This window comes from Tyto alba, unplaced genomic scaffold, assembly GCF_018691265.1.
Source record: "Tyto alba isolate M040663 unplaced genomic scaffold, T.alba_DEE_v4.0 Super-Scaffold_18, whole genome shotgun sequence".
Taxonomy (NCBI): Eukaryota; Metazoa; Chordata; class Aves; order Strigiformes; family Tytonidae; genus Tyto; species Tyto alba.
In genome coordinates, this window is record NW_024881280.1 from 5,886,562 (window position 1) to 5,905,683 (window position 19,122).

Below are 19,122 nucleotides of genomic sequence, written 5' to 3' on the forward strand. Positions count from 1 at the left end.
TGAACTACTGACTGCAGCAACCATGCGCAGATACAGCTTGTATTGCAACCTGCCCAACTTGGAAGGGCCCGCTGCAGACACGGTACTACGGCTGATTTTCCACCACTGGTTTAGGTCTCAGCCATCCTGCAGAAAGGTCTGTAATTTCTTCCCCCCCCATATAAAGGAATTCAGCAGAATGCTCAAAGCAGCCGCTCTTTGTATCAAAGAAATAATTGAGTTTAGTACAAAACTTTATTAATAGTCAATACTGTGAAACTATAAAAGTGAACACAGAGAATCTGAACAGGCCTGGAGCCCGTCCCATCCATCAACCTCTGGGACAGCAGCAAGGCCCCAGGCAGCCTTGTAAACAAACTAGAAAAAGCAAAACTTTTCAGTTTAACAGCAGTCTTGAGGTTTGGCTCTGAGCAGGGATGTTTGGAAAAAATTCCTCATTTCTGCTTTACAATGCTTTTATCCAACATTCTGAAGCACAGAGGCATGGGTGAAAAAAATTACCTAATCAGTGGCAAGAGGAAGCCTAGAGCTATGAAATAGAGAAACTACAGAATCGGTAGGTTCCCAGCTCCATAGTGCCCTTGCATCCCAAGAGGCAGGTAAAGAGCTCTGGCGTCGTCATGTTCTTTGTGGTCTAGTTAAAGAGCTGCAAGCACAGAATAGGTTAAGACTGAGGTCTTGACAGACGCGCATTTTCCAAGAAGCCTGACATACGGGGGAAGTCGGTGTTCCCCAAGCTACCCACCGCCTCACCCCTATGAACATTCTACCTTTTCAGGACATTGATCTTGTTAGCAAAGGGCTTCTCGGCTCGGTTTGACTAGAACAGGCTGGGGACCTCGTCACCAGCTGCTCCACAGCAGACTGCAGGAGACAGGTAACCTCTGATAAGTGCTGGCAAAGCAGACGTGGCAGGCTGGAAGCAGGAACTTCAGCAGGATCTGAGAACGTCTCTGAAGTTTTCCTAGCACCTCAGAAAACAGGTGGTAACTCCACTTGGAAGAAGAACTGAGTACTGACACAACTTTCTAGAAGGGGGAGCAGAGACTCAGGGAAGCAAGAGCAGATCTAGAGAAGGACAATGTAGACGTCTAATGCCCTGCATGGCTTATACTGCCCATTGCCAACACTGAATTTGTACCCTGTGATCCAGAAAGGACCAAAAAGTCTCAATCAGTTCCCTAGATCCTTCCCTTTTCGCTTCCTTCCCTGTGATTTAGAATCATTGCTTTTTGTTCTCATCTCTTCCAGCTCCCAAGACAGTAAGTTAGCTTTGAGTTTGCTTGTCCCAGGGTTTGCCTGCCTCTGCCCTCCACGTCTGGACAAACTCCAGCTTCCAATCCCCTGTTCTGTCATGGCTTTCAAAAGATGTTCTTGCTTCTTGGCCACCATCTCCTCCCGGCTCCAGATCAGAATATTAAAGCCTGAGAGGAAAAATCAAGCACTGCATCAGAAACTCTACATCAGAGACAATACCTGAGGCTGTGTCACTTAAATGCCAGAGATTCAAAATTCTTTGTCTGTTCTAAGGTATTTCCAAGGTACAGAGGATGCAAAGTTATTTATTGCAGATGCTATCTCCATACAGCCATGGAAATGTGATCTAATTAAGAAACATAATCACGTAATTCCTAATCTCATCTATCACATGTCTAAAACCTAAATATATAGCCAGCTCCCTTAATCCCATACAGCCTGTGAAAAATGGAGTAATCTTGTCTCTGCAGCCTAGGAAATGAGATAGATTAAACGAAGGGAGAGGGTACAGCCTAGCAGGAAAAGGCCTTTTCCCTCCCCCCCACCATCCTTTTCTGCTCCCCTTACAATGCCGGCAGATGGCAGCAGCTCCCTGCTGCGGGGAGGCCTCTCGCTCCTCCGGACTCCCTGCTCTCAGGAACGTTTCACAGGAGGTGACTACCAACCTGTTTTCTAACTGCAAAGGTGGAAGACTAAAAAGAAGGTCTTGCATCTCTTTCACAGATGTAGGAAATGGTAGAAGACTATTAGCAAGTGGGATTTGGGAAACCCTCACTCGCAACTTGCCTTAGGCTTGAGAAACAAGCCTGCCCTTGCCTGGGCCTGGAACCCACCCCCATGCTTCGTGCCCCGGGTTCTCTTTACTTACCCATGCCAGAAGCCAGCGTGTCTCCCATAGGGTTAAATTTGTTGAGCTGAAAATGGAAACACAATCAGAGTCTGTAAGAGCATCACTGCTTATATAACGGAGTCATAAGAGCACCACAGCTTATATAACAGCGACAAACCATCTGGAAACATTCCCTATAAAGTATCACAGAAAGAAACCCCACAGATGACCACGGACCAGCCCTGCTCGAGTCAGCAGCTTTAGTGGGCAGCCATACCCCCACGAGAGTGTGAGTCTGTCACAAGTAAAAAGGTCACTCCTATTATTCTAGCCCCTAACCCGTATCTCTTGGCGGCGGCTCAATGCCCCGCGGTCCTGTTAGCTGCCGTGCTCAACTCACCGAGATGATGCCAGAAGCATTTGGATCATGGAGCTGACAAACCATCTCCCCGGTGTTTCCATCGAATACGTCAACAGTTCGTAGCTCGTTCACGGTGTACCCTGGGAACTTGGGGTCTGGGTAGCGCCCTGCCACAATGAGGTCATAGCGAGGATGCCACGTTGCCTGGTCATAGAGCAGAGCGATGGGCAGTTAGGAGAAAGGGACAGAGCTCACGCTGACGCACACCCGGCAACCGGCAGCGTGAGCAACAGTTTGTACATCCCACCCACAGCTCGAGGAACACGAGCATCCTCACAACGGCGCTGGGAGCTGCAGCAAGCGCCAACAGCCACGCACCGATACAGTATCCTGACCCGAAATCGGACCCGTTTCTTGATTTACAGCACCGAGCACGATACCCCCTCTCAGACTGCACTGACTTCACTCACCTTGATAGGTGTGAGGTGCTGAAACTGCCGATGTGGATGTGGGATCAGATGCTGTGGCTTGGTCCAGTCTGAAGATGAGTAAACCCTGATTTCACTGCGCTGGTCTGTGCTCAGGAGCTTGGCACCGTCTGTTGGGCTGAAGTAAGCTAGGGGAGGGGGACAGTAAGGCAAACAAAAGATCGCAACGCTGCGACTGACCAACATAAAAGTCACGTTTCTCTGATTGGAAACCCACTGTTATTTCTTTAATAGGGATGTGAATATGGCCATGTGTCCCAACAGACAAGACTTCACCTGTCTCAAAGAAACTCAGAGCTCTTACAAACAAAGGTGAAACCCACAGCGCTGGGTTATAGAGGAAGAATCGTTATTCTCATTTTAGAATAACAGAGACATTGCAAAGAAAGGAACTTGCTCATTCAAATAGCAAGTTAGTGGAAAAGTTGGAGACGGACACCTGCAGTTTGGACCCCCATGGACTGGACCCAAGAAACAGAGGCTTGAGTCCCATGCTCTGCTTTTGTCATAGGAACTGCCCCAATAAATTCAGTTTTCTCATCTCAGCCGCTGCTGCGCTTGCACACTCGCCTCTCCCGGCACAGTGCCACGGTTTGTATGGCAAGTCTAAGACTGGGCTGCAGCTGCAGCTGCCCTGCCCACCTCCCTGCCGCTGGCTGCACGTTCCCAACGCCTTCCTCGCTTTAACACTCGCTGCTGCGCAACTTCGAATCTGAGCGACAGCTAACATTGCCACAATAAAAGCTGAGCTTAGTGGACTCTCTGCAGACGTCCGTGCAATGAAACCCTTCCCTCAACTCACCTGCATTGACAGGTTTGTCATGAGGAAGCACGTGAAGAAAATTCATCTTGTTTTTGATGTTTCTGAGGTCCCAGATTTTGACCGTCTGATCCACAGACGCTGTGGCCAGCAGCCACTCACATCGGGAGTTAAACTCCACATGAGTCACTTTCTTCCTGTGCAATTTCAGCTTCCAAATCTGCAGCAGAAGAAACAGAAAATCATACAGAAAAAAAAAAATAATCAAAGTCTGGAGTAAAGAAATGGAATAATCATTTAGTAGTGCAGAGTAAAGAAGTCTCACATTTACAGAGTAACAAAACTTCTAAAATACACCAAGAGTTTATCCACTGGAAACAAAAAAGGAGAATGACCTTGGGAACCACTGAATTCCAGAACTCCGATCTACCAATTTATTACAGCTATGAGAAAGGAAAACACAATCCCTGGTTCATGGAGGGAAGTATTAGTGATGCTATACAAAGTAAGATCACATCTGGAATACTTTATGCAGTGCCAGTCTTCCACCTGTAGAAAGATTCAAACAAACTGGAACAGAGACAGAAAATGCACTGCTGAGAGAATAAGGAGAAAGAAGGGCCTGTTTTGTGGGACAAGACCAAAAGAGCTTGCTTTCATTATCTTAGTAAAAAAGGTGAGAGGGGATATAATTGGCTTCTAGAAATAATTCAGAAAAGAAACATGAAGGTAGGAGAAATATTTCAATTAACAAGAACAAATGGATGTAAACTGGCCAGGAATAAATTTACATCCAAAGCCGGAAGATTATTTCTAATCAAAAGGGGGAAGCTGCCTCATCCTCCCCGCTTGGGTATCTGCCAAGTGCCGAAAAGACTGTCACATTCTTTTGGGAGATAAAAAAAAAGGAAAAGAAGCAACTAACCTTGAACAAGCACAAATCATTTGGAGCACTCCTGACCCTACCCACTAATTTACAGAGCCACCTCTGGGCACAGCTCACTGGGTGCCAAACTCTTACAGATGTCACCCTTAGAGGCAGGAGAAGCGGTAATTGCGGTGTGAGGGTACAGCTGGCTCTCAGAAGCAGGGCCCGCTCCAACCATTCTCCAATCGGTCTCTGTCCTACTACAGACTGGAAGGCGCCGTCTGCCCTCTCGTGTCTAATAGCAGTAGTGCAATTTCTATCCCAACATTCGCTGAACTAACTGTTGTGTACCTACCCCGAGGCCATGGAAGGGTATACATGGAAGCAGTTATCTCCTAACTCACTCCCATCAATGCGCTAAGTTTCTGGAAGTGTGAAGGTTGTTGGCAGAGGCAGCTCACATCTTCAGGTTATCCTATAATGACTCTAGCCAGTAGCAAATACTCTTAAGGAAAGGGTAGCCCACAACACAATCCCTGTTTGGGAATTACTACCGTTATGCTCAACAGTGTGAAAATGTTTAACAAATGGCAGAAGTGTAGGACTTCTCACCACCCAGGCAATGGGCAGACTCATCTCCTGAGCTGCAACGTGCTTGCTCCTCTTTTCAGGGTCCCTGTAGTATAGGAAAGCACATGAGCCATGGAGATATGCAAAGAGGAGACGCTGTGTGGGGAGCCATACAAACCTCTTCACCAGAAGTGCTGAGCAGGACCACATTGCCCACGTTATCACCCGTCACCACTGCACGGCAGCTTGCCGAAACATCAACGCTGCAATACCAGCAACTAGAGGAAAAGACACAAAATCAGTGCTGGCTCCAATTGGCAAGTGAAGGCAGCGGAGCTCTGGTTCACGTCTCATCCCTGACAAGGGAGGCTGCACGAGACTGTAACCACAATCTCCTGCCTGTTGGTGTGGGCCTGAGTATCAGGAAGGGGGACAGCTTATCAGCAACGCATTCTGATGGTGACCGAATGTGAAATAACCTCCTAGTCATTTACAAAGTGCTCATGAGATGGAGTGTGACACCCTGGGACAGTGGAACATAGCAGAGGCTGAAGAGCCACTTGGTGCCTGCTCATGGACACACCTTGGGAAAGATCAGAACACCCCTGTGACATTGACAAATCGATAGAAACAGCTTTAAAATTACATTTTCCACAAAACACTGAAGCAGCAGTAAAGAAAAGACAAAAGCTTTGGACTGGAAGGTTGCACATCAAACTGCCTCAACTTTGTGCTTTGAGAAATAAAACTGAATACAGGCTGATCAGATAAAGGCTGGGAGGGGAGGGGCAGCGAGAATAAAGCTGGGGTCCTTTCATGACTTGTTGGGAAAGTTTCTCTTGCAAAGATAAATTATTCTAGAATTCAAGGTCATGGAAATCAGCATGGTGAGGCTGAAGCCTCCAGAGGGCAGCAGGGCAAACTCAATAACCTGAAACTCAGATTGTGCAGGAATGTTTTGTGGCTTTCCTACGCTACCTGAGCTGCTGCAGACAAAACAGAACACTGATGACAGTGAAGAGGAGAAAGTTACCCTGCTCTTCTCACCTCACACTTTATGAAGTGAAAAGTTGTCAGTATCTGCAAGACAGGAGATGGCACCACCAGAAAGCAACACCAGAAGATACAGGCAGCACACCTAGCTACTGTAAAAGCGTCGGTGCCCCGTGGCTGCCTAGGTTCCCACACACCCTGCAGTGCTGGGCTCGCGACCTGGAGCCTGTCTCCAAGCTCCCTCACAGGACCAGTTCATACCAGGAGTCTCCTGACACTGGCAAAAAGGTGAAGATGTTGGAGAGCACAAGAAGCAGTGCAGCATTAACCCCAAGGAACGGAGAATCAACCTTGCAGTGCTCCCTTCTCACCAAACGTTATGGTGCTCATGGCCACAGTCCGGGGCACGGGAGATGACCTGCACCGCTCTGCCTTCAAGGTCCTGCAGACTTAGGGTGCCATCCCCTGATGCCACATAAAGCTTCACTGCCTCGTAAGGACTGAACCTGATGTCTCCGAGAGAATCTCCTGGCCCTTTCTGGAATACACACAAAGCCCAGAGGTGTCAAGGTTAGAGTGGAAGACAAAATCTTGATACAACGCTCATCTCCTGGAACACACTGCCAGTTTCCCTCGGCACAACACACTGCTTTCTGACAGGGCATGTACATAAGAACTCTTTTTTCCTAATCTGTTTCCAATCTCGGCCCATACATTCTGAGCCTCTAAACTCAACCCCACCACTGCAGGCTGCAAACCTCATTAGCAGCATTGCTTCTTCTGCTATGGGGGTAGGACTAATCTGCAGGGAACTACCTGGCTCAGACCAGGCTTGGGAGATCACAACCAAACCTAGCACCGTTCCGTGCAGAAACCACACAAAATCTCATGACAGCCCTACACCAAGCTTTTCTTACAGAGACTTCATTCACCAGTTCCCTATAGGCTGCTTCCAGTGCTGTATCTGGTCTTTCTCAAGGTACCAGCAGGCAAAATGAGAGCGGTGCAAGGAGAAATCCTACTGCTAACCCCGTGGCACAGGCATCTTATGTTCTGTGTCATGTCACATTGGGTTTGTATTATGTTGTTTTGTTATGTTGTTTTCCCCCAATCTGTCTACTGAGGAAACGTGGAAACCCTACACAAAGACAGAAAAGGATGCTGGATGGGAGTCCCCAGACTCCCTGACACTCAAGTGCACTCCATCTGCTGCTCACAGAGCAAAGTTTCACTCTAACTACTAGATTTCAAGAAGCCAATGAAGATAAAAAAGGCCCGCCCGCAGAGCCTGCCTGTCCTCACAGCAGTAGGAGGAGGATGGCATGCCCTTTCAAAGCCAGGCATCGTGGCTGTGGCAGGCATCCCCCTGGGATATAAGATCCTCGTGTCCCAGGCCTGGTCTATCCCTCCTTGCTCACCTGGCCAGTCATCCCAGCACTACTTGGGTTCACCTTCTGCCCTGTTACAAGGTTGCAGCTGGAACAGCCAATTTGGAAAACCAACCATGGAAGTCGCCACACGGAAAGAATCAGGTGGGGGAAAGCAAAGGGAAGGCTAACCCAAATTCCCTCACTTACCTCTAAGCACTGAACTGAAGTAACTAATTGAAGAGTTCAGGCTTCCTCATGAGTCCGCAAGCAACAGTCTGAGAGGGTGATTCTAAGCACAGGCAGACAGAGCTGCCTCTAGTGATTCATCTCCTCTTTCCACTCATTACAGAAGGAGCCTAGATTCTTAATTTCAGTATTTTAGATAAGCACCAAAGGTTGGGGGGGGGTGGGGGGTTGAACTGGGGTGATCCTTATGACACATACCACGAAGTCAGTGGTGTTTGTGGAGAAGCACTGAGGGGACTATAAATTGTGCTGTAAAAACCATCTGACAAGGAGCAGCACTGCTAACAGGTGAAGAGGTTAGAAGGTCCCCAGGGCACAGAGCTATGGGAGGTTTAAGAACAGACAGCTGAGGAAATCCACTGGCACCCCCACGCTCTCCCATCTTTAACAGCAAGTAAACAGCATCAAGGAGTCCCTCCCCTTCACGAAGGGCTCTCCTACCCACCACCCCGTTTCAGGGAAAAAGAAAAAGGGAAAGTGAGCCTCCCTGGAAAAGAGAGGATCCTTGAAATTCAGAGGATAGAGAACATATATGTGGAGAAGAGGAAGCCCAGCTCCCACATATTTTAGACAAACATATCTCTCTCTCTCTCTCTGTAGCGCTCCTGCCAGCAGGACACAGAGGCCCAAAGCATTGCTGTTATTTCTTACTCCCAGTCCTCGGTGCTGGTGAAGACCCGGACAGTATTGCCATTAAAATCCTGCAGGGTGGTAGTGCCGGCAACTGACGAAGTGTACAGCTGACTAGGGTTAAAAGGGTTAAACTTCATTCCTGTGATGGCCCCTCCAGCTCCCATCTACAAGGAAGGGGATGAACAAAAGAAAAATCCACTGAGTGATGGGGAAGGAGAAAAGTGTGTTCTCTAAGTCTGCATTCACTGCTATCTCCTTAACAGCAACAGTGAAACACACCACAGCCCTTCAAGGAGGCAAAGACAACCATGCCTTCCCACGTGATGGCTGCCTAGACAGCTGCCCTCCCGGAGGACAAAACTGCAACTCCTTCAGTCTCCAGGCAATGTATTCCCTGGCTGGCTGGCACCACGCTATTTCCAAAAAAAGAGAAAGATGACTCTGGAATTTCTGGAGGGTAGACCTCCACCCAGTGTACACCCATTTTAATTTAGAGGAGTTAAAAGTTACAGAGTCTTTGAGCCTCTGTCGGAAGGGGAATGACTAAATACAGCAATGAGGGGGCATGCCAGCTCTATAAACCATTCATGCTACCTTAATTTCTCACTTTAAATAAAGGGACTTTGTTTCTCCCCACTCAAAGACGTTTCCTCATCTGACACAGAATAAAAGGTGAGCAGAGAAAGATCCAAGACCTAAACCAGACTGACCCTCTCTGTCTCATTGTTTCTGGCATCCCTTTAAGATAACTGTTTTGCCAGTTGCTGTATTATTTTTCCACGGATCACACACCAAGTACTGCTTCATTATAAACTTAATCTAACACGGCCCAGTTCTCCCCAGCACTAGAACAGTCTGGGACTGAGGAACAGACGTGCTGCTGCAGCTCAGTCCTGCCCCATACAGCTGGCTACTCTGCAACCCAAGGCCCTTATGCGCTTCTCACAACAGACCTCAGTTTTGACCTGCAGTATTTGGTGGTGCTCCAGTTTTCCCTCCCACCCATCCCACACACGCAGAGGCTTACCCCTTTTATGAAGCAGGTTTTAGTAAGTACTTCATAGTCCCAAAGGATGATGTCTCCACCTTTGGAACCAACAGCTACAGTACTGGGGTGTGTTGGATGCCATTCCAGGCATGTCACTCTCCTGTCAAAGGGACTTGCTGTTCGAAAGAGGCGGTACGAGGCAAGAGAACGCAGAAAGGGCAGCTGCAAGCACTGTTGAAAAGATAAAGAGAATTATGACTTTTGCAGGGATCCCCAAGGTTCTTTGAATGAGTAGTGCTAATAACTGCTAATTGTCATCAGCGTTAGTACATTCACACAAAATTCTAAGCCTCTCTGCAGAATGAAGAGAACATGCTGTCCCCAAGGGAAGGCCTGTGGCCACACAAATCCACACCAGCCACAGCACTCAGAAAGCAACAGAGGACTGAGAGGTATCACACTTTAAATGATGTACAGGGAACTAAGCCTCGTGGGCTGAGCTAAAAAGGCAGAATAATTAACAACGGAGAAGAACATGCCTCCACAGCAGTGAAAGGCACTTACGACTATCTGTGTCTTTACTGAGCATCCCAAAATGTTACACATCATCCAGACATACAATATTACACTCCTCCATCCAAACTGCCTGCAGCTCAACTATACAGCGTAAGAGTGAACAGAACACGTGAAACAGGGAATGAGAAACCATGACATGACTGTATTGTTATTCATCTGAGGAATAGGTACTGCCCAGGTGAACTTGGTGATTTTTTTTATCATTTGGATATTTAAAACAGATAAATCACCTGGAAGATAAAGCTAGACCAGGCACTTCCCACCTACAGATGTTATAGAAAAAGTTAATTTTCAAATGAAAGAAGGAGTATGGCTCTGAAAAACAGCAAAACGCTACGGACTTGGTGGAGTATGTCTGTGAAGAGGACAAATCAACACTAAACCTGACACGATTAGTGGAGCGGATACAAAAATAGTACGACAAAACATTCAGATCAGCGTGCAAAAGTAGCACTGTGCAACAACTCAACTGGTAGAGTGGGTAAGTTTAAATATGATTCAAGGAAGCACAGAATTAACAGAGGATAAAATACAGAGTGACAGGACCGGGTCAACCGAAAGGGAAAGCCATCTCAGCTCCTGCATTTCACAGGATTACGAAACATAAGGGTGCACCAGACTTGCAGCCACAAACTGTGTATGTGAGGAACTTTAAGCTCCTTTAAAGTTTCCCTGCTCGTGTGGAAGATGTTTTTATGCAGTGAGCTGAGATGTCCAACAGGTCACGAAGGAGAAACTTCTCACCTGCCTGAGCTGTGCCCGAATGGAGCCTCCCAGCATGTTCTGGTAGACATAATGGACAATGCTGCACTGCCGCTCCAGCTGATGGAAAAGGACTCTGTTGTTTCTCACCACAGACCCATCTCTGCTCCAACCTGCCAGAGAGGGAAAGAGTAAAACTTACCGAAAGCCAACACCCAGCATGCTCATTCACTAAACATGGGAAGATGTCTGCATTTGCTGCTACATCCATGAAAAGCTTCAGCCACAAAATAAAAGTCTCTAAATGCCTCATACATGTCTAAGGTGCAGCAGCCCCTGCAAATATGGAGTCCCGTGCTTCCCACACCTGCCAGAGCTTTGTGTGTGCTTCCTCCTGTTAAACCTTCCTTCTCTTTGCCTAAGATTTATCAAAAAGACAACAGGAGAAGACTAAAGCAATGCCATGGGTGGTGCACCTCTTGGACAGTATACAATCCGAGTGGTTCATACCCAAAATACAACAAAGCTATCCAAAGCCCAAACAACTTGGAAATACGCCATGGGAGGCGGTAAGCCCCTGGGTACAGCAAAGGGAAGGTCAGACATGTGACCAGCAGAAACGTTAACACCTGAAAATTCCCCAAGCGTAGCAACATGAGTTCCCACACAGTTCCTGAAATGCCTGCTTGTGAATCAGAATTTTCGATCTGCTTGTGCTGTAGTCCGTACAGCCTGCCTACCGCACTGCGAGTTTTGTTTTTGATAATAGACTTGCTGACGCCTCATCGCCTGAAAACCTTTCTGTTCGGAGTCATTTTTGCTGAGAGTACAGCACGGTTCTGCATTTTGTTCATGTTCCAAGTTTTTATCTTCAGGGACCTTCACATGAAAACTGGATCCGTTCAGTCCCGTGTCTGTGATCTAATCATCCCCACGGCAATGGTCTGTAACACCCCAGCGGATCTAGACGTCAAACGCATTTCTTAAGAAACAAAAATGGTATTTTCATTGAAGGACATTTATAAAAAAAAACCCAGGAGACTGAAAACACAGGGATCATTCTGTATGCTTAGAACCTAAACTAAATCTTTCTTTAATGCAACACTGGAGCCTAAAATACACAGGTATGAAGCTAAACTTCTTTGTTCACATGCCAACATAGTGCCAAGGTTTGTCACACCTGCTGAAATAGGTATAAAAGTATTTATATTCTCATTCCTTTTTTTCACATAAGAATTAGCATCCACAGTTCCTTCTTCAGAAGTGGCAGAAATTGAGGTATTTTTTCCAAATTCCATTTTATTATGAAGGATAATTTATTAAGAAACAAACTTTAAGACTTTGCAGAATCTGCTGGAAGAAACCCTTTAAAAAGGTGTTTCAACTGCAAGAAACTGAACCTGACTCCTGGCCTCAGGAGAAAAAAAAAAGTATTTTTTCCAAAACATGTAAGAATCAAAACTGGAGCACAGAATAGAAAAGCTCAAATACAAAGGTCTTCCTCTTTTTAAAAGGTTTAAGGGAAAAATACGATTTGCCTCCTTTTCCCAAAGTACTAGCTACATCCAATTCCCTTTGAATCTTACAGGAACTGCAGACGCTTACCACATCTGAAAACCAGGCTAGGAAGTTACAGTGAAAATCATGTAGCTAAATTAACTACAGAAGATGCTTCAACTATCCACAACTATACACAGAACTCCTTTCAGAGTATTTTGCCTCCACATCCACTATTCACATTGCCAACTGCTCCAGGTTTGGAGTTATACACCAGACAATGGAAACGTACAAAATTGTGGAACTCCTGTTACCTCTGCTGAAAAACACTTCAGTAATTTCTGGATCCTTAAAGCCAAATTTGTACAGAAAGCGTGTACTATTTCCACACAAGGCAGTAACTCCAGTGATCTCTTAAACAAACAATGGAATTAGGTTTTGTCTGAGAAAAGGAGGCTGAGGGGAAACCTTATCGCTATCTGCAACTACCTGAAAGGAAGGTGTAGCGAGGTGGGGGTCGGTCTCTTCTCCCAAGTCACAAGTGATAGGAAAAGGCCTCAAGTTGCGCCAGGGGAGGCTTAAATTGGAGATTAAGTGATTATGCTGAATTTCTTCACCAAAAGGGTTGTCAAGCACTGGAACAGGCTGCCCATGGAAGTGGTGGAGTCACCATCCCTCAAAGTATTTAAAAGACACGTAGATGTGATGCTTAGGGACATGGTTTAGTGGTGGACTTGGCAGTGCTAGGTTAACAGTTGAACCTGATGATCTTAAGGATCTTTTCCAACTTAACTGATTCAATAATTCTATCAAAATAGTCCTTAGCTGAAGTCTACACAACTTTCTTGATAATGGAAAGCATTAACCTTTCCATTATCTTGGAACTTAATCACTTCTCCTCGTTATATCAAAAATCCTTAAGGTATTCTTTTTTAAAAGTTACATACCAAAGGAAAAAAAGTGCACATGAGGAGAAGTGATTAGTGGAAATTCTGTCCGGTCTAATCTAAACACAGAGGTAGAAAGTTATTCCTAATGTAGCAAAAGTTAGAATATGCAAAGAATCAGGTGGAAATGCCAGTTTAGACTGCATCCTGTAGGATACCAACCTTACGACTATAAAACTGCATTAAGGATTGCATGGGAGAAAAATCAATGTATTACCAAGATTGGTCTGTCCTGCAATAAAGCAGGCGTCTGGTATTTCAGCAATTCCACAAAACTTACCCACCCTCAAATGAGCTGTGACAGCATCTTAGGTGAGCAGGTTCCTACCAATGGATCCGGAGTCTCAAAAATGAAACACACATGCATGTGCACACACGCACACACACTCACTAGACAGATAACTGGAGGACGTACTACCCCAATACATGTTCATGTATCAAATATATAAGCCCATCTGTACACTCATGTCTGAACGTGCTTCTTGGCATTCTCCCTCTTCAACTAGTCGATGCCTGTCATTTAAGGTAAATCTGGTTAGGAGAAACAGTAAGGATCTGAGGAAATGTTACCGATTTTCTCTGGGGGTTTGGATGTTTTTTTCAGAAACAACCTCTTTGCCAGTGGCTCATTCCCTAGTTCCTTGTGGTCCAGTTTCCTCTTCCCAGCTGATTTTGCCTCTTCGGGCCAGTGCTCATGTGCCCTCTCATGCTTCTTGTCCTTTGGCTGGTTCACTGGAGCCATTCTGTCTGACCGCTAAAAGCAAACAAAGCATGGAAGGTAAGACCATCATACACTTTTAACTCGAGGACAGAGAGGAAAACTGGAATGAAACATATCCCAGCGGTCTGAAAGCAGTGATTATACCTGTAACCTCTTTCATCAGCATGACACTAGCTTTTTGTTGTGCTCTGCTGGAGAGGGGAACAGGTTCCATAAACTCTTCTTTGTTCACATATGAAAATGAACGCATCCTAAAGCATTAGAATATGTTTTGACAGATGTGCTTCTCACTGAACTTTTAAGCTTAAAACCCACAGATCTGCATAAAGTACATCTGTGAAACCACATAATAGCCTAACTGTTTCTCATGTCGCTCACACTGAGCTCTTTAGATTCAGCTAAGAAAAAGGTCAGAGCTTTTACGACGTTGGCCAGGGCTGACTGGTCTTCCACCAACTAAGCTCAGAAGGTACTTCCTATTTAACGGCAGCTTTTCCGCACAACCACCACCTGATATTTAGATCGGGCTGCATCCACGGGCTGGCGTGCACCGCTCTTCCCACCAGCGGCGGGACGCAGCCACTCGTGTCTCGCATTACGCCGACCAAAACACCTCCGGGCCCCCGAGGAAAGGCGCGGGCCTCCCACGGCCACCGCCGGCGGGCGAGGCGTCACCCGCCGCCTGCCCCCACAGCCTCCACCCCCGGGGAGATCCTCCGCTACGAGCGTCCTCCAGGCTGATCCCCTGCGAGCGCTGAGCTTATTTATAACTCGGGAATGGCTGTAAGGCTCTCCGCCCGGCTTAAATATAGCTCGGCACCCAACCCAGCCAGCTCCCCCACAGAGCGCCCACCCCCTCGCCTCACCCGGCCGCCCCTCAGGGCGGCGGCCCCGCCGGTTCCCGCCGCCGGGCCTGGGCGGGAAGGGCCGCCCCGCTCTCACCTGCGCTGCGGCGGCCTCCGCTCCCCCGGCGCGGCCGAGGACGGCGGGCGGCAGCCGGCCCCTCCCCCGGCGGTTTCATAACCGGGGCGGGAAGCGTGAGGCGGAGAGAGGGAGCGGGGGGGCCGCGGCTCCCGGGTGCGGCCTGCTCGGTCCCCGCCGGCCCTTCGCCGCTGAGGGGCAGCGGCCGAGCCCGGCGGTGCCGCCCCCCCACCGCCCTCACCCCAAGGCCGCGCGGGGTCCCTCGGTTGCTTTCCTGCCGTCGTATTTTCTTTCTTTTTTTTTTTTTTTTTTTTTTTGTGGGGCAGGACTTGCAGCCTTCCGTACTTGATTAGTTTCTAGGGCGCCCCGGACCGGCGTGTTAATTAAAGCGGGGCGGTAAGGGCGCAAAATACAGCAACCGAAAGGAAAAGGCGGTGTTTCAAAACACAGCTTCCACAGAAAGATGCACCTGGTGTTACAACTCACCAGGAGGGAAAAAAAAAAAAAAAAAAACAAAAAACACTCTAGAGGCAGATTAAAAAGTCACGGCAAGATCAGCTCGGAGATAACCAGCTCCTCCATGATGAAGCGGACAAGAATGGGGAAGAAGAGCCCTACCAAGGCGGCTGGAGGTACCAGCTCTGGCCCCTTCACCTGCGAGGGGGGTGGTCGGGCCCAACAGGGACACTGCTGAGGAATTAAGGTCCTGTTACCCAGTCCTAAAATACCTGTTCATAACCACTCCTTGAACTGTGGGGCTTTAGGGGTTGGGTGTTGGATTTTTTTTTTTTCTTTTTTCCCACAATAACTATAGTTACTCATGCATTTTCTCACATATTAGGAAATGCATAGAAAAACTACTAAGAACAACAAAGATCCAGCTCCTGTGATTTTCTCCTGAACTGTAATAACAGCTGCTGCCATCCTGAGTATTAGAATGACACACAGAAAAAATGATAACCACCAACAGACAACACAAGCTGCTTTTGAACACGTACGTCAACCCAGTTAGCAAATCTTAAAGTCTTATCGAGCACTTCTGTAACATGCAACATTCTTCTTAGAACTGTATCCACTGGCAAAAAAAACAGCGAGAGGAATAAATTAACGTAGCACTTTTCTTCTTCCCTCTGAAGCCTCAAAGGCTTGATTTCCAGGAAGTGAAACTACTACAGAAAAAGGTGCTTTTTATCTTGACAGTGATCAACAGTTTCGGCCATAGGTCTGTAGAAGTCCCCATCACTGGAAACAGAATCTATGGAGTTCATCAGGAATCTCCAACAAAACACCAATTAAATTACAAAAATCTTAATATATTTTGGTTTTCATAGGCTTTAAAAGGGTTACATTTCAAAATTTATAACTGAAAAAAGGGGCCCAGATACCAACCTTCTTAAAGTAGACTGAAAGACCTGTATCGATTCCGATGTTCGGTGTATTAATCCCGAAGAAAACTCTAGCAGTGTTATCCGCGTTATCTCCAGCAAAGACGTGCGCTTTCTGTCCCTGCTCCATTTGTCTCCCAGCAGTAGCATCCCTGTGCAGAGGACATACACAGTGACCAACATGTTTCCCTCTTGGAACTATCACAGTTAGCATTTTTTAGAATAGAAATAGAAATAGAATAGAATAGAAAAAGAAATAGAAATAGAAATAGAAATAGAAATAGAAATAGAAATAGAAATAGAAATAGAAATAGAATAGTTCGTTTGGAAGGCACCTACAATGATCATCCAGTCCAACTGCCTGACCACTTCAGGGCTGGCCAAGTCAAAGCACGTTATTAAGGACATTGTCCAAATGCCTTTTAAACACTGACAGGCTTGGGGCATCGACCTCCTCTCTAGGAAGCTTGTTCCAGGGTTTGACCACCCTCTCGGTAAGGAAATGCTTCATAATGTCCAGTCTGAACCTCCCCTCGTGCAGCTCTGAACCATTCCCACATGTCCTGGCTCTGGATCCCAGGGAGAAGAGCTCAGCACCCCCCTCTCCACGTCCCCTCCTCAGGAAGCTGTAGAGAGGCATGAGGTCGCCCCTCAGCCATTCCAAACTCTAGACACATTTGAGGACCTTAACATCCTTCTTAAATGGTGGGGCCCAGAACTGCACACAGTACTCAAGGTGAGGCTGCACCAGTGCTAAACACAGCACGCTAAATACTGTAATTTTATCAATTACTAACACCAAGTTTGCTTTCTCTCTAGAGAATCACCAGATATTTTTGTAATTATTATTCACTGAGGACAAGAATAGCAGATAGCACACAAATCACGCACAGAAGAAAAGCCACTGGCCTGGTGTGACACAGCTCAGTGTACGGTACACTGAGCAAGCCAGAGAAAGACTAATTTGAAAAAATATTCTTCTATGTATTTGCAGACTCACACTCTTCGAACTACAGTACGCAGCAAAGTCACAGGACTATGATTATGCATGGGTAGGATATTAGGCTTATTTTTATGATGCCTTTTGTCTGACATACAATTATGTTGAGGCTCAGTCTTAGTTAGGAACATGGTTCTCTACTGCAGAATAAAGCTGTCTTGTCACTGGGTCTGGTAAAGCTATATTGTGACTGAGATGATCAACTTCATGGTATTTGTAATACCATTAGATATTCTTTTTCCTTGTTGCCAGGATCTTTGTCCAAAGCATTAATATTTTTGGCTATTTCAGTCTGACTACTAATGTGAAAAGTACCATTAGCAACTCGAGTTTGGCATGCGTATGAAAACAAGCCTGTATTCCACTAAAAAATAGGAAAAAAATATATAACCCTAAAGAGATAAAAGAGTAAATATCATGCTGTCTGACCTTTTTCTATCCCATGACCATTACTAAGCTGCCTTGCACCAGGAAAAGGAACAAAATTATCACTATTGCAATGACCTCGTTTATCTATGGACCCCATTTTCCCTAAATTGAAAGCATGCCAAATTTGATTTCCCAAATTGAAAGCATTCATCTTGGATGCTCAGCTCATGGGCTATCAGTACCAACATCAGCATGAGAACATAACATAGGACAAATGCTGGATATAGAATATTAATGTGTGAGAGATGTTTGCCTGTTCTGTACTTCATTAACGTACATACATCAATTTGATAATGGAAGTAAAATCTCAGAATTGAATTGGAGGATATCTATGCCAAAGAGTTGGTTTTGTTTTGGTAAAATACAAAGTTGATGCTTATACTCTCAGCTGTGATTAACTCTGAGGACACGATAAGCATCTTTCATCACTTTTTGAAAGAATGCCCATGGTCACACCACACCCTGTCATGGGTGCCCACCTTCCCGCGACCCCATGCAGGTAAAAGTGAACAGAGGATTAACCCCAAAACAAATGGGATGGTTTCTAGTGTTTACTTTCCAACACAGCAATTCATCGTATCTGAACAGCATCAATACAGGTTTTTTTTCTGGCTCCTATGAAACCTGGGGCAGTTGTAAAGACAGCAAAAACATCCCAGTACTGCTCCAGAGAAGAGCACAGATTTACCGCATGCTCTTTCCTCTCTTCCTCCTGCGAGGCTCAGTCTTTCCTTTCTCCACAGACTGAATAAACATCCCTGCAAAGCCACAGCTGGTCCTTGGAGTTCTGTCCCGAGTCACTTGGAAGCAGTGAAGAGGAGATGGGCCAGCCAGGCCTCCCGGCGCTCCTGCTGCAAGCCCTGCCCCAGCGTCACGGGGAATCGCACCCAGGGCCTGGCAGTAGAAATGGAAACTCTGGCGGGCAAACTCCCCGGCAGTTAAGAAAAAGCTGGTTTCAACCAAGAGTCTCTTAGGGGCTTAAAAGATGAGGCCTAGATTATTCAGATAAAGGTTTTCAGAGGAAAGGGAGAGCGACTGAATAGAGTTAGGGGGGTCGGGCTGGAAGAGAAAGAAGGTTGCCAAGCCAAACTGAGGCAAAGCTGCTCCCCATCCCCAGGCGGAGCGACCCCACGCCACGCTCAGAAGTGAGGGCACAGCTCTCTGCTGGGGTGGGAGCGGGGCTCCTGCTCCAGCACACCAGGCCAGCACACGAAATAACTAACTAAAAACTCACTGGAACACCCCCACCCACCCACCCACTCCAAAATCCAGTGGGCAACAACACAGAGACAGAGCCCAACTCCTCAGGTGTGGGCCGAGCGTCGCCCCGGGCGGGCAGCTCCCCACACGGCCGCCTGCCGTGACTGGGGCGGGGCGAGGAGGGACCCCCGGCCAGGGCCGGGGCTCCCCCCGGGGAAGCGGGGAGCCCCCAGACCCCTTCCCGGTGGAGGGAGAACCGCGGCGGGAACCGGCGCCGCCCGCCCCCCCGGCCCCACCTGCCTGGGCAGAGCCGTCTCGGCGGCGGCGGCCGCTCGGTAATTGGATCAAAGAGCCCGGCGGGGGGCGGGGGGCGGGGGGCGG

At 47.2% G+C, this 19,122-nt stretch overlaps 1 protein-coding gene across 5 annotated transcripts in view; it reads right to left on the bottom strand.

Annotated features, from left to right (window-relative positions):
* Positions 1–215: 215 nt before the first annotated feature.
* The window catches only part of DDB2 (damage specific DNA binding protein 2), a 50,027-nt gene continuing 31,120 nt past the window's right edge, over positions 216–19,122 (bottom strand). For 2 of the 5 annotated variants that reach the window (XM_032993421.2, XM_042790748.1), the window contains 11 exons: positions 16,117–16,264; positions 13,656–13,839; positions 10,684–10,814; positions 9,403–9,594; positions 8,394–8,539; positions 5,312–5,411; positions 3,738–3,915; positions 2,918–3,063; positions 2,487–2,651; positions 2,126–2,171; positions 216–1,424 (listed from right to left, as the gene is read on the bottom strand). In XM_032993421.2, the coding sequence (XP_032849312.2) occupies positions 1,174–1,424; positions 2,126–2,171; positions 2,487–2,651; positions 2,918–3,063; positions 3,738–3,915; positions 5,312–5,411; positions 8,394–8,539; positions 9,403–9,594; positions 10,684–10,814; positions 13,656–13,839; positions 16,117–16,242 (1,665 nt within the window). In that variant the 5' untranslated portion in view covers positions 16,243–16,264 and the 3' untranslated portion in view covers positions 216–1,173. Of the gene's footprint in view, positions 1,425–2,125; positions 2,172–2,486; positions 2,652–2,917; positions 3,064–3,737; positions 3,916–5,311; positions 5,412–8,393; positions 8,540–9,402; positions 9,595–10,683; positions 10,815–13,655; positions 13,840–14,748; positions 15,018–16,116; positions 16,265–18,229; positions 18,704–19,037; positions 19,062–19,122 lie in introns of those variants that run through there. The other 3 variants (XM_042790749.1, XM_032993419.2, XM_042790750.1) reach the window with 3 other exon arrangements.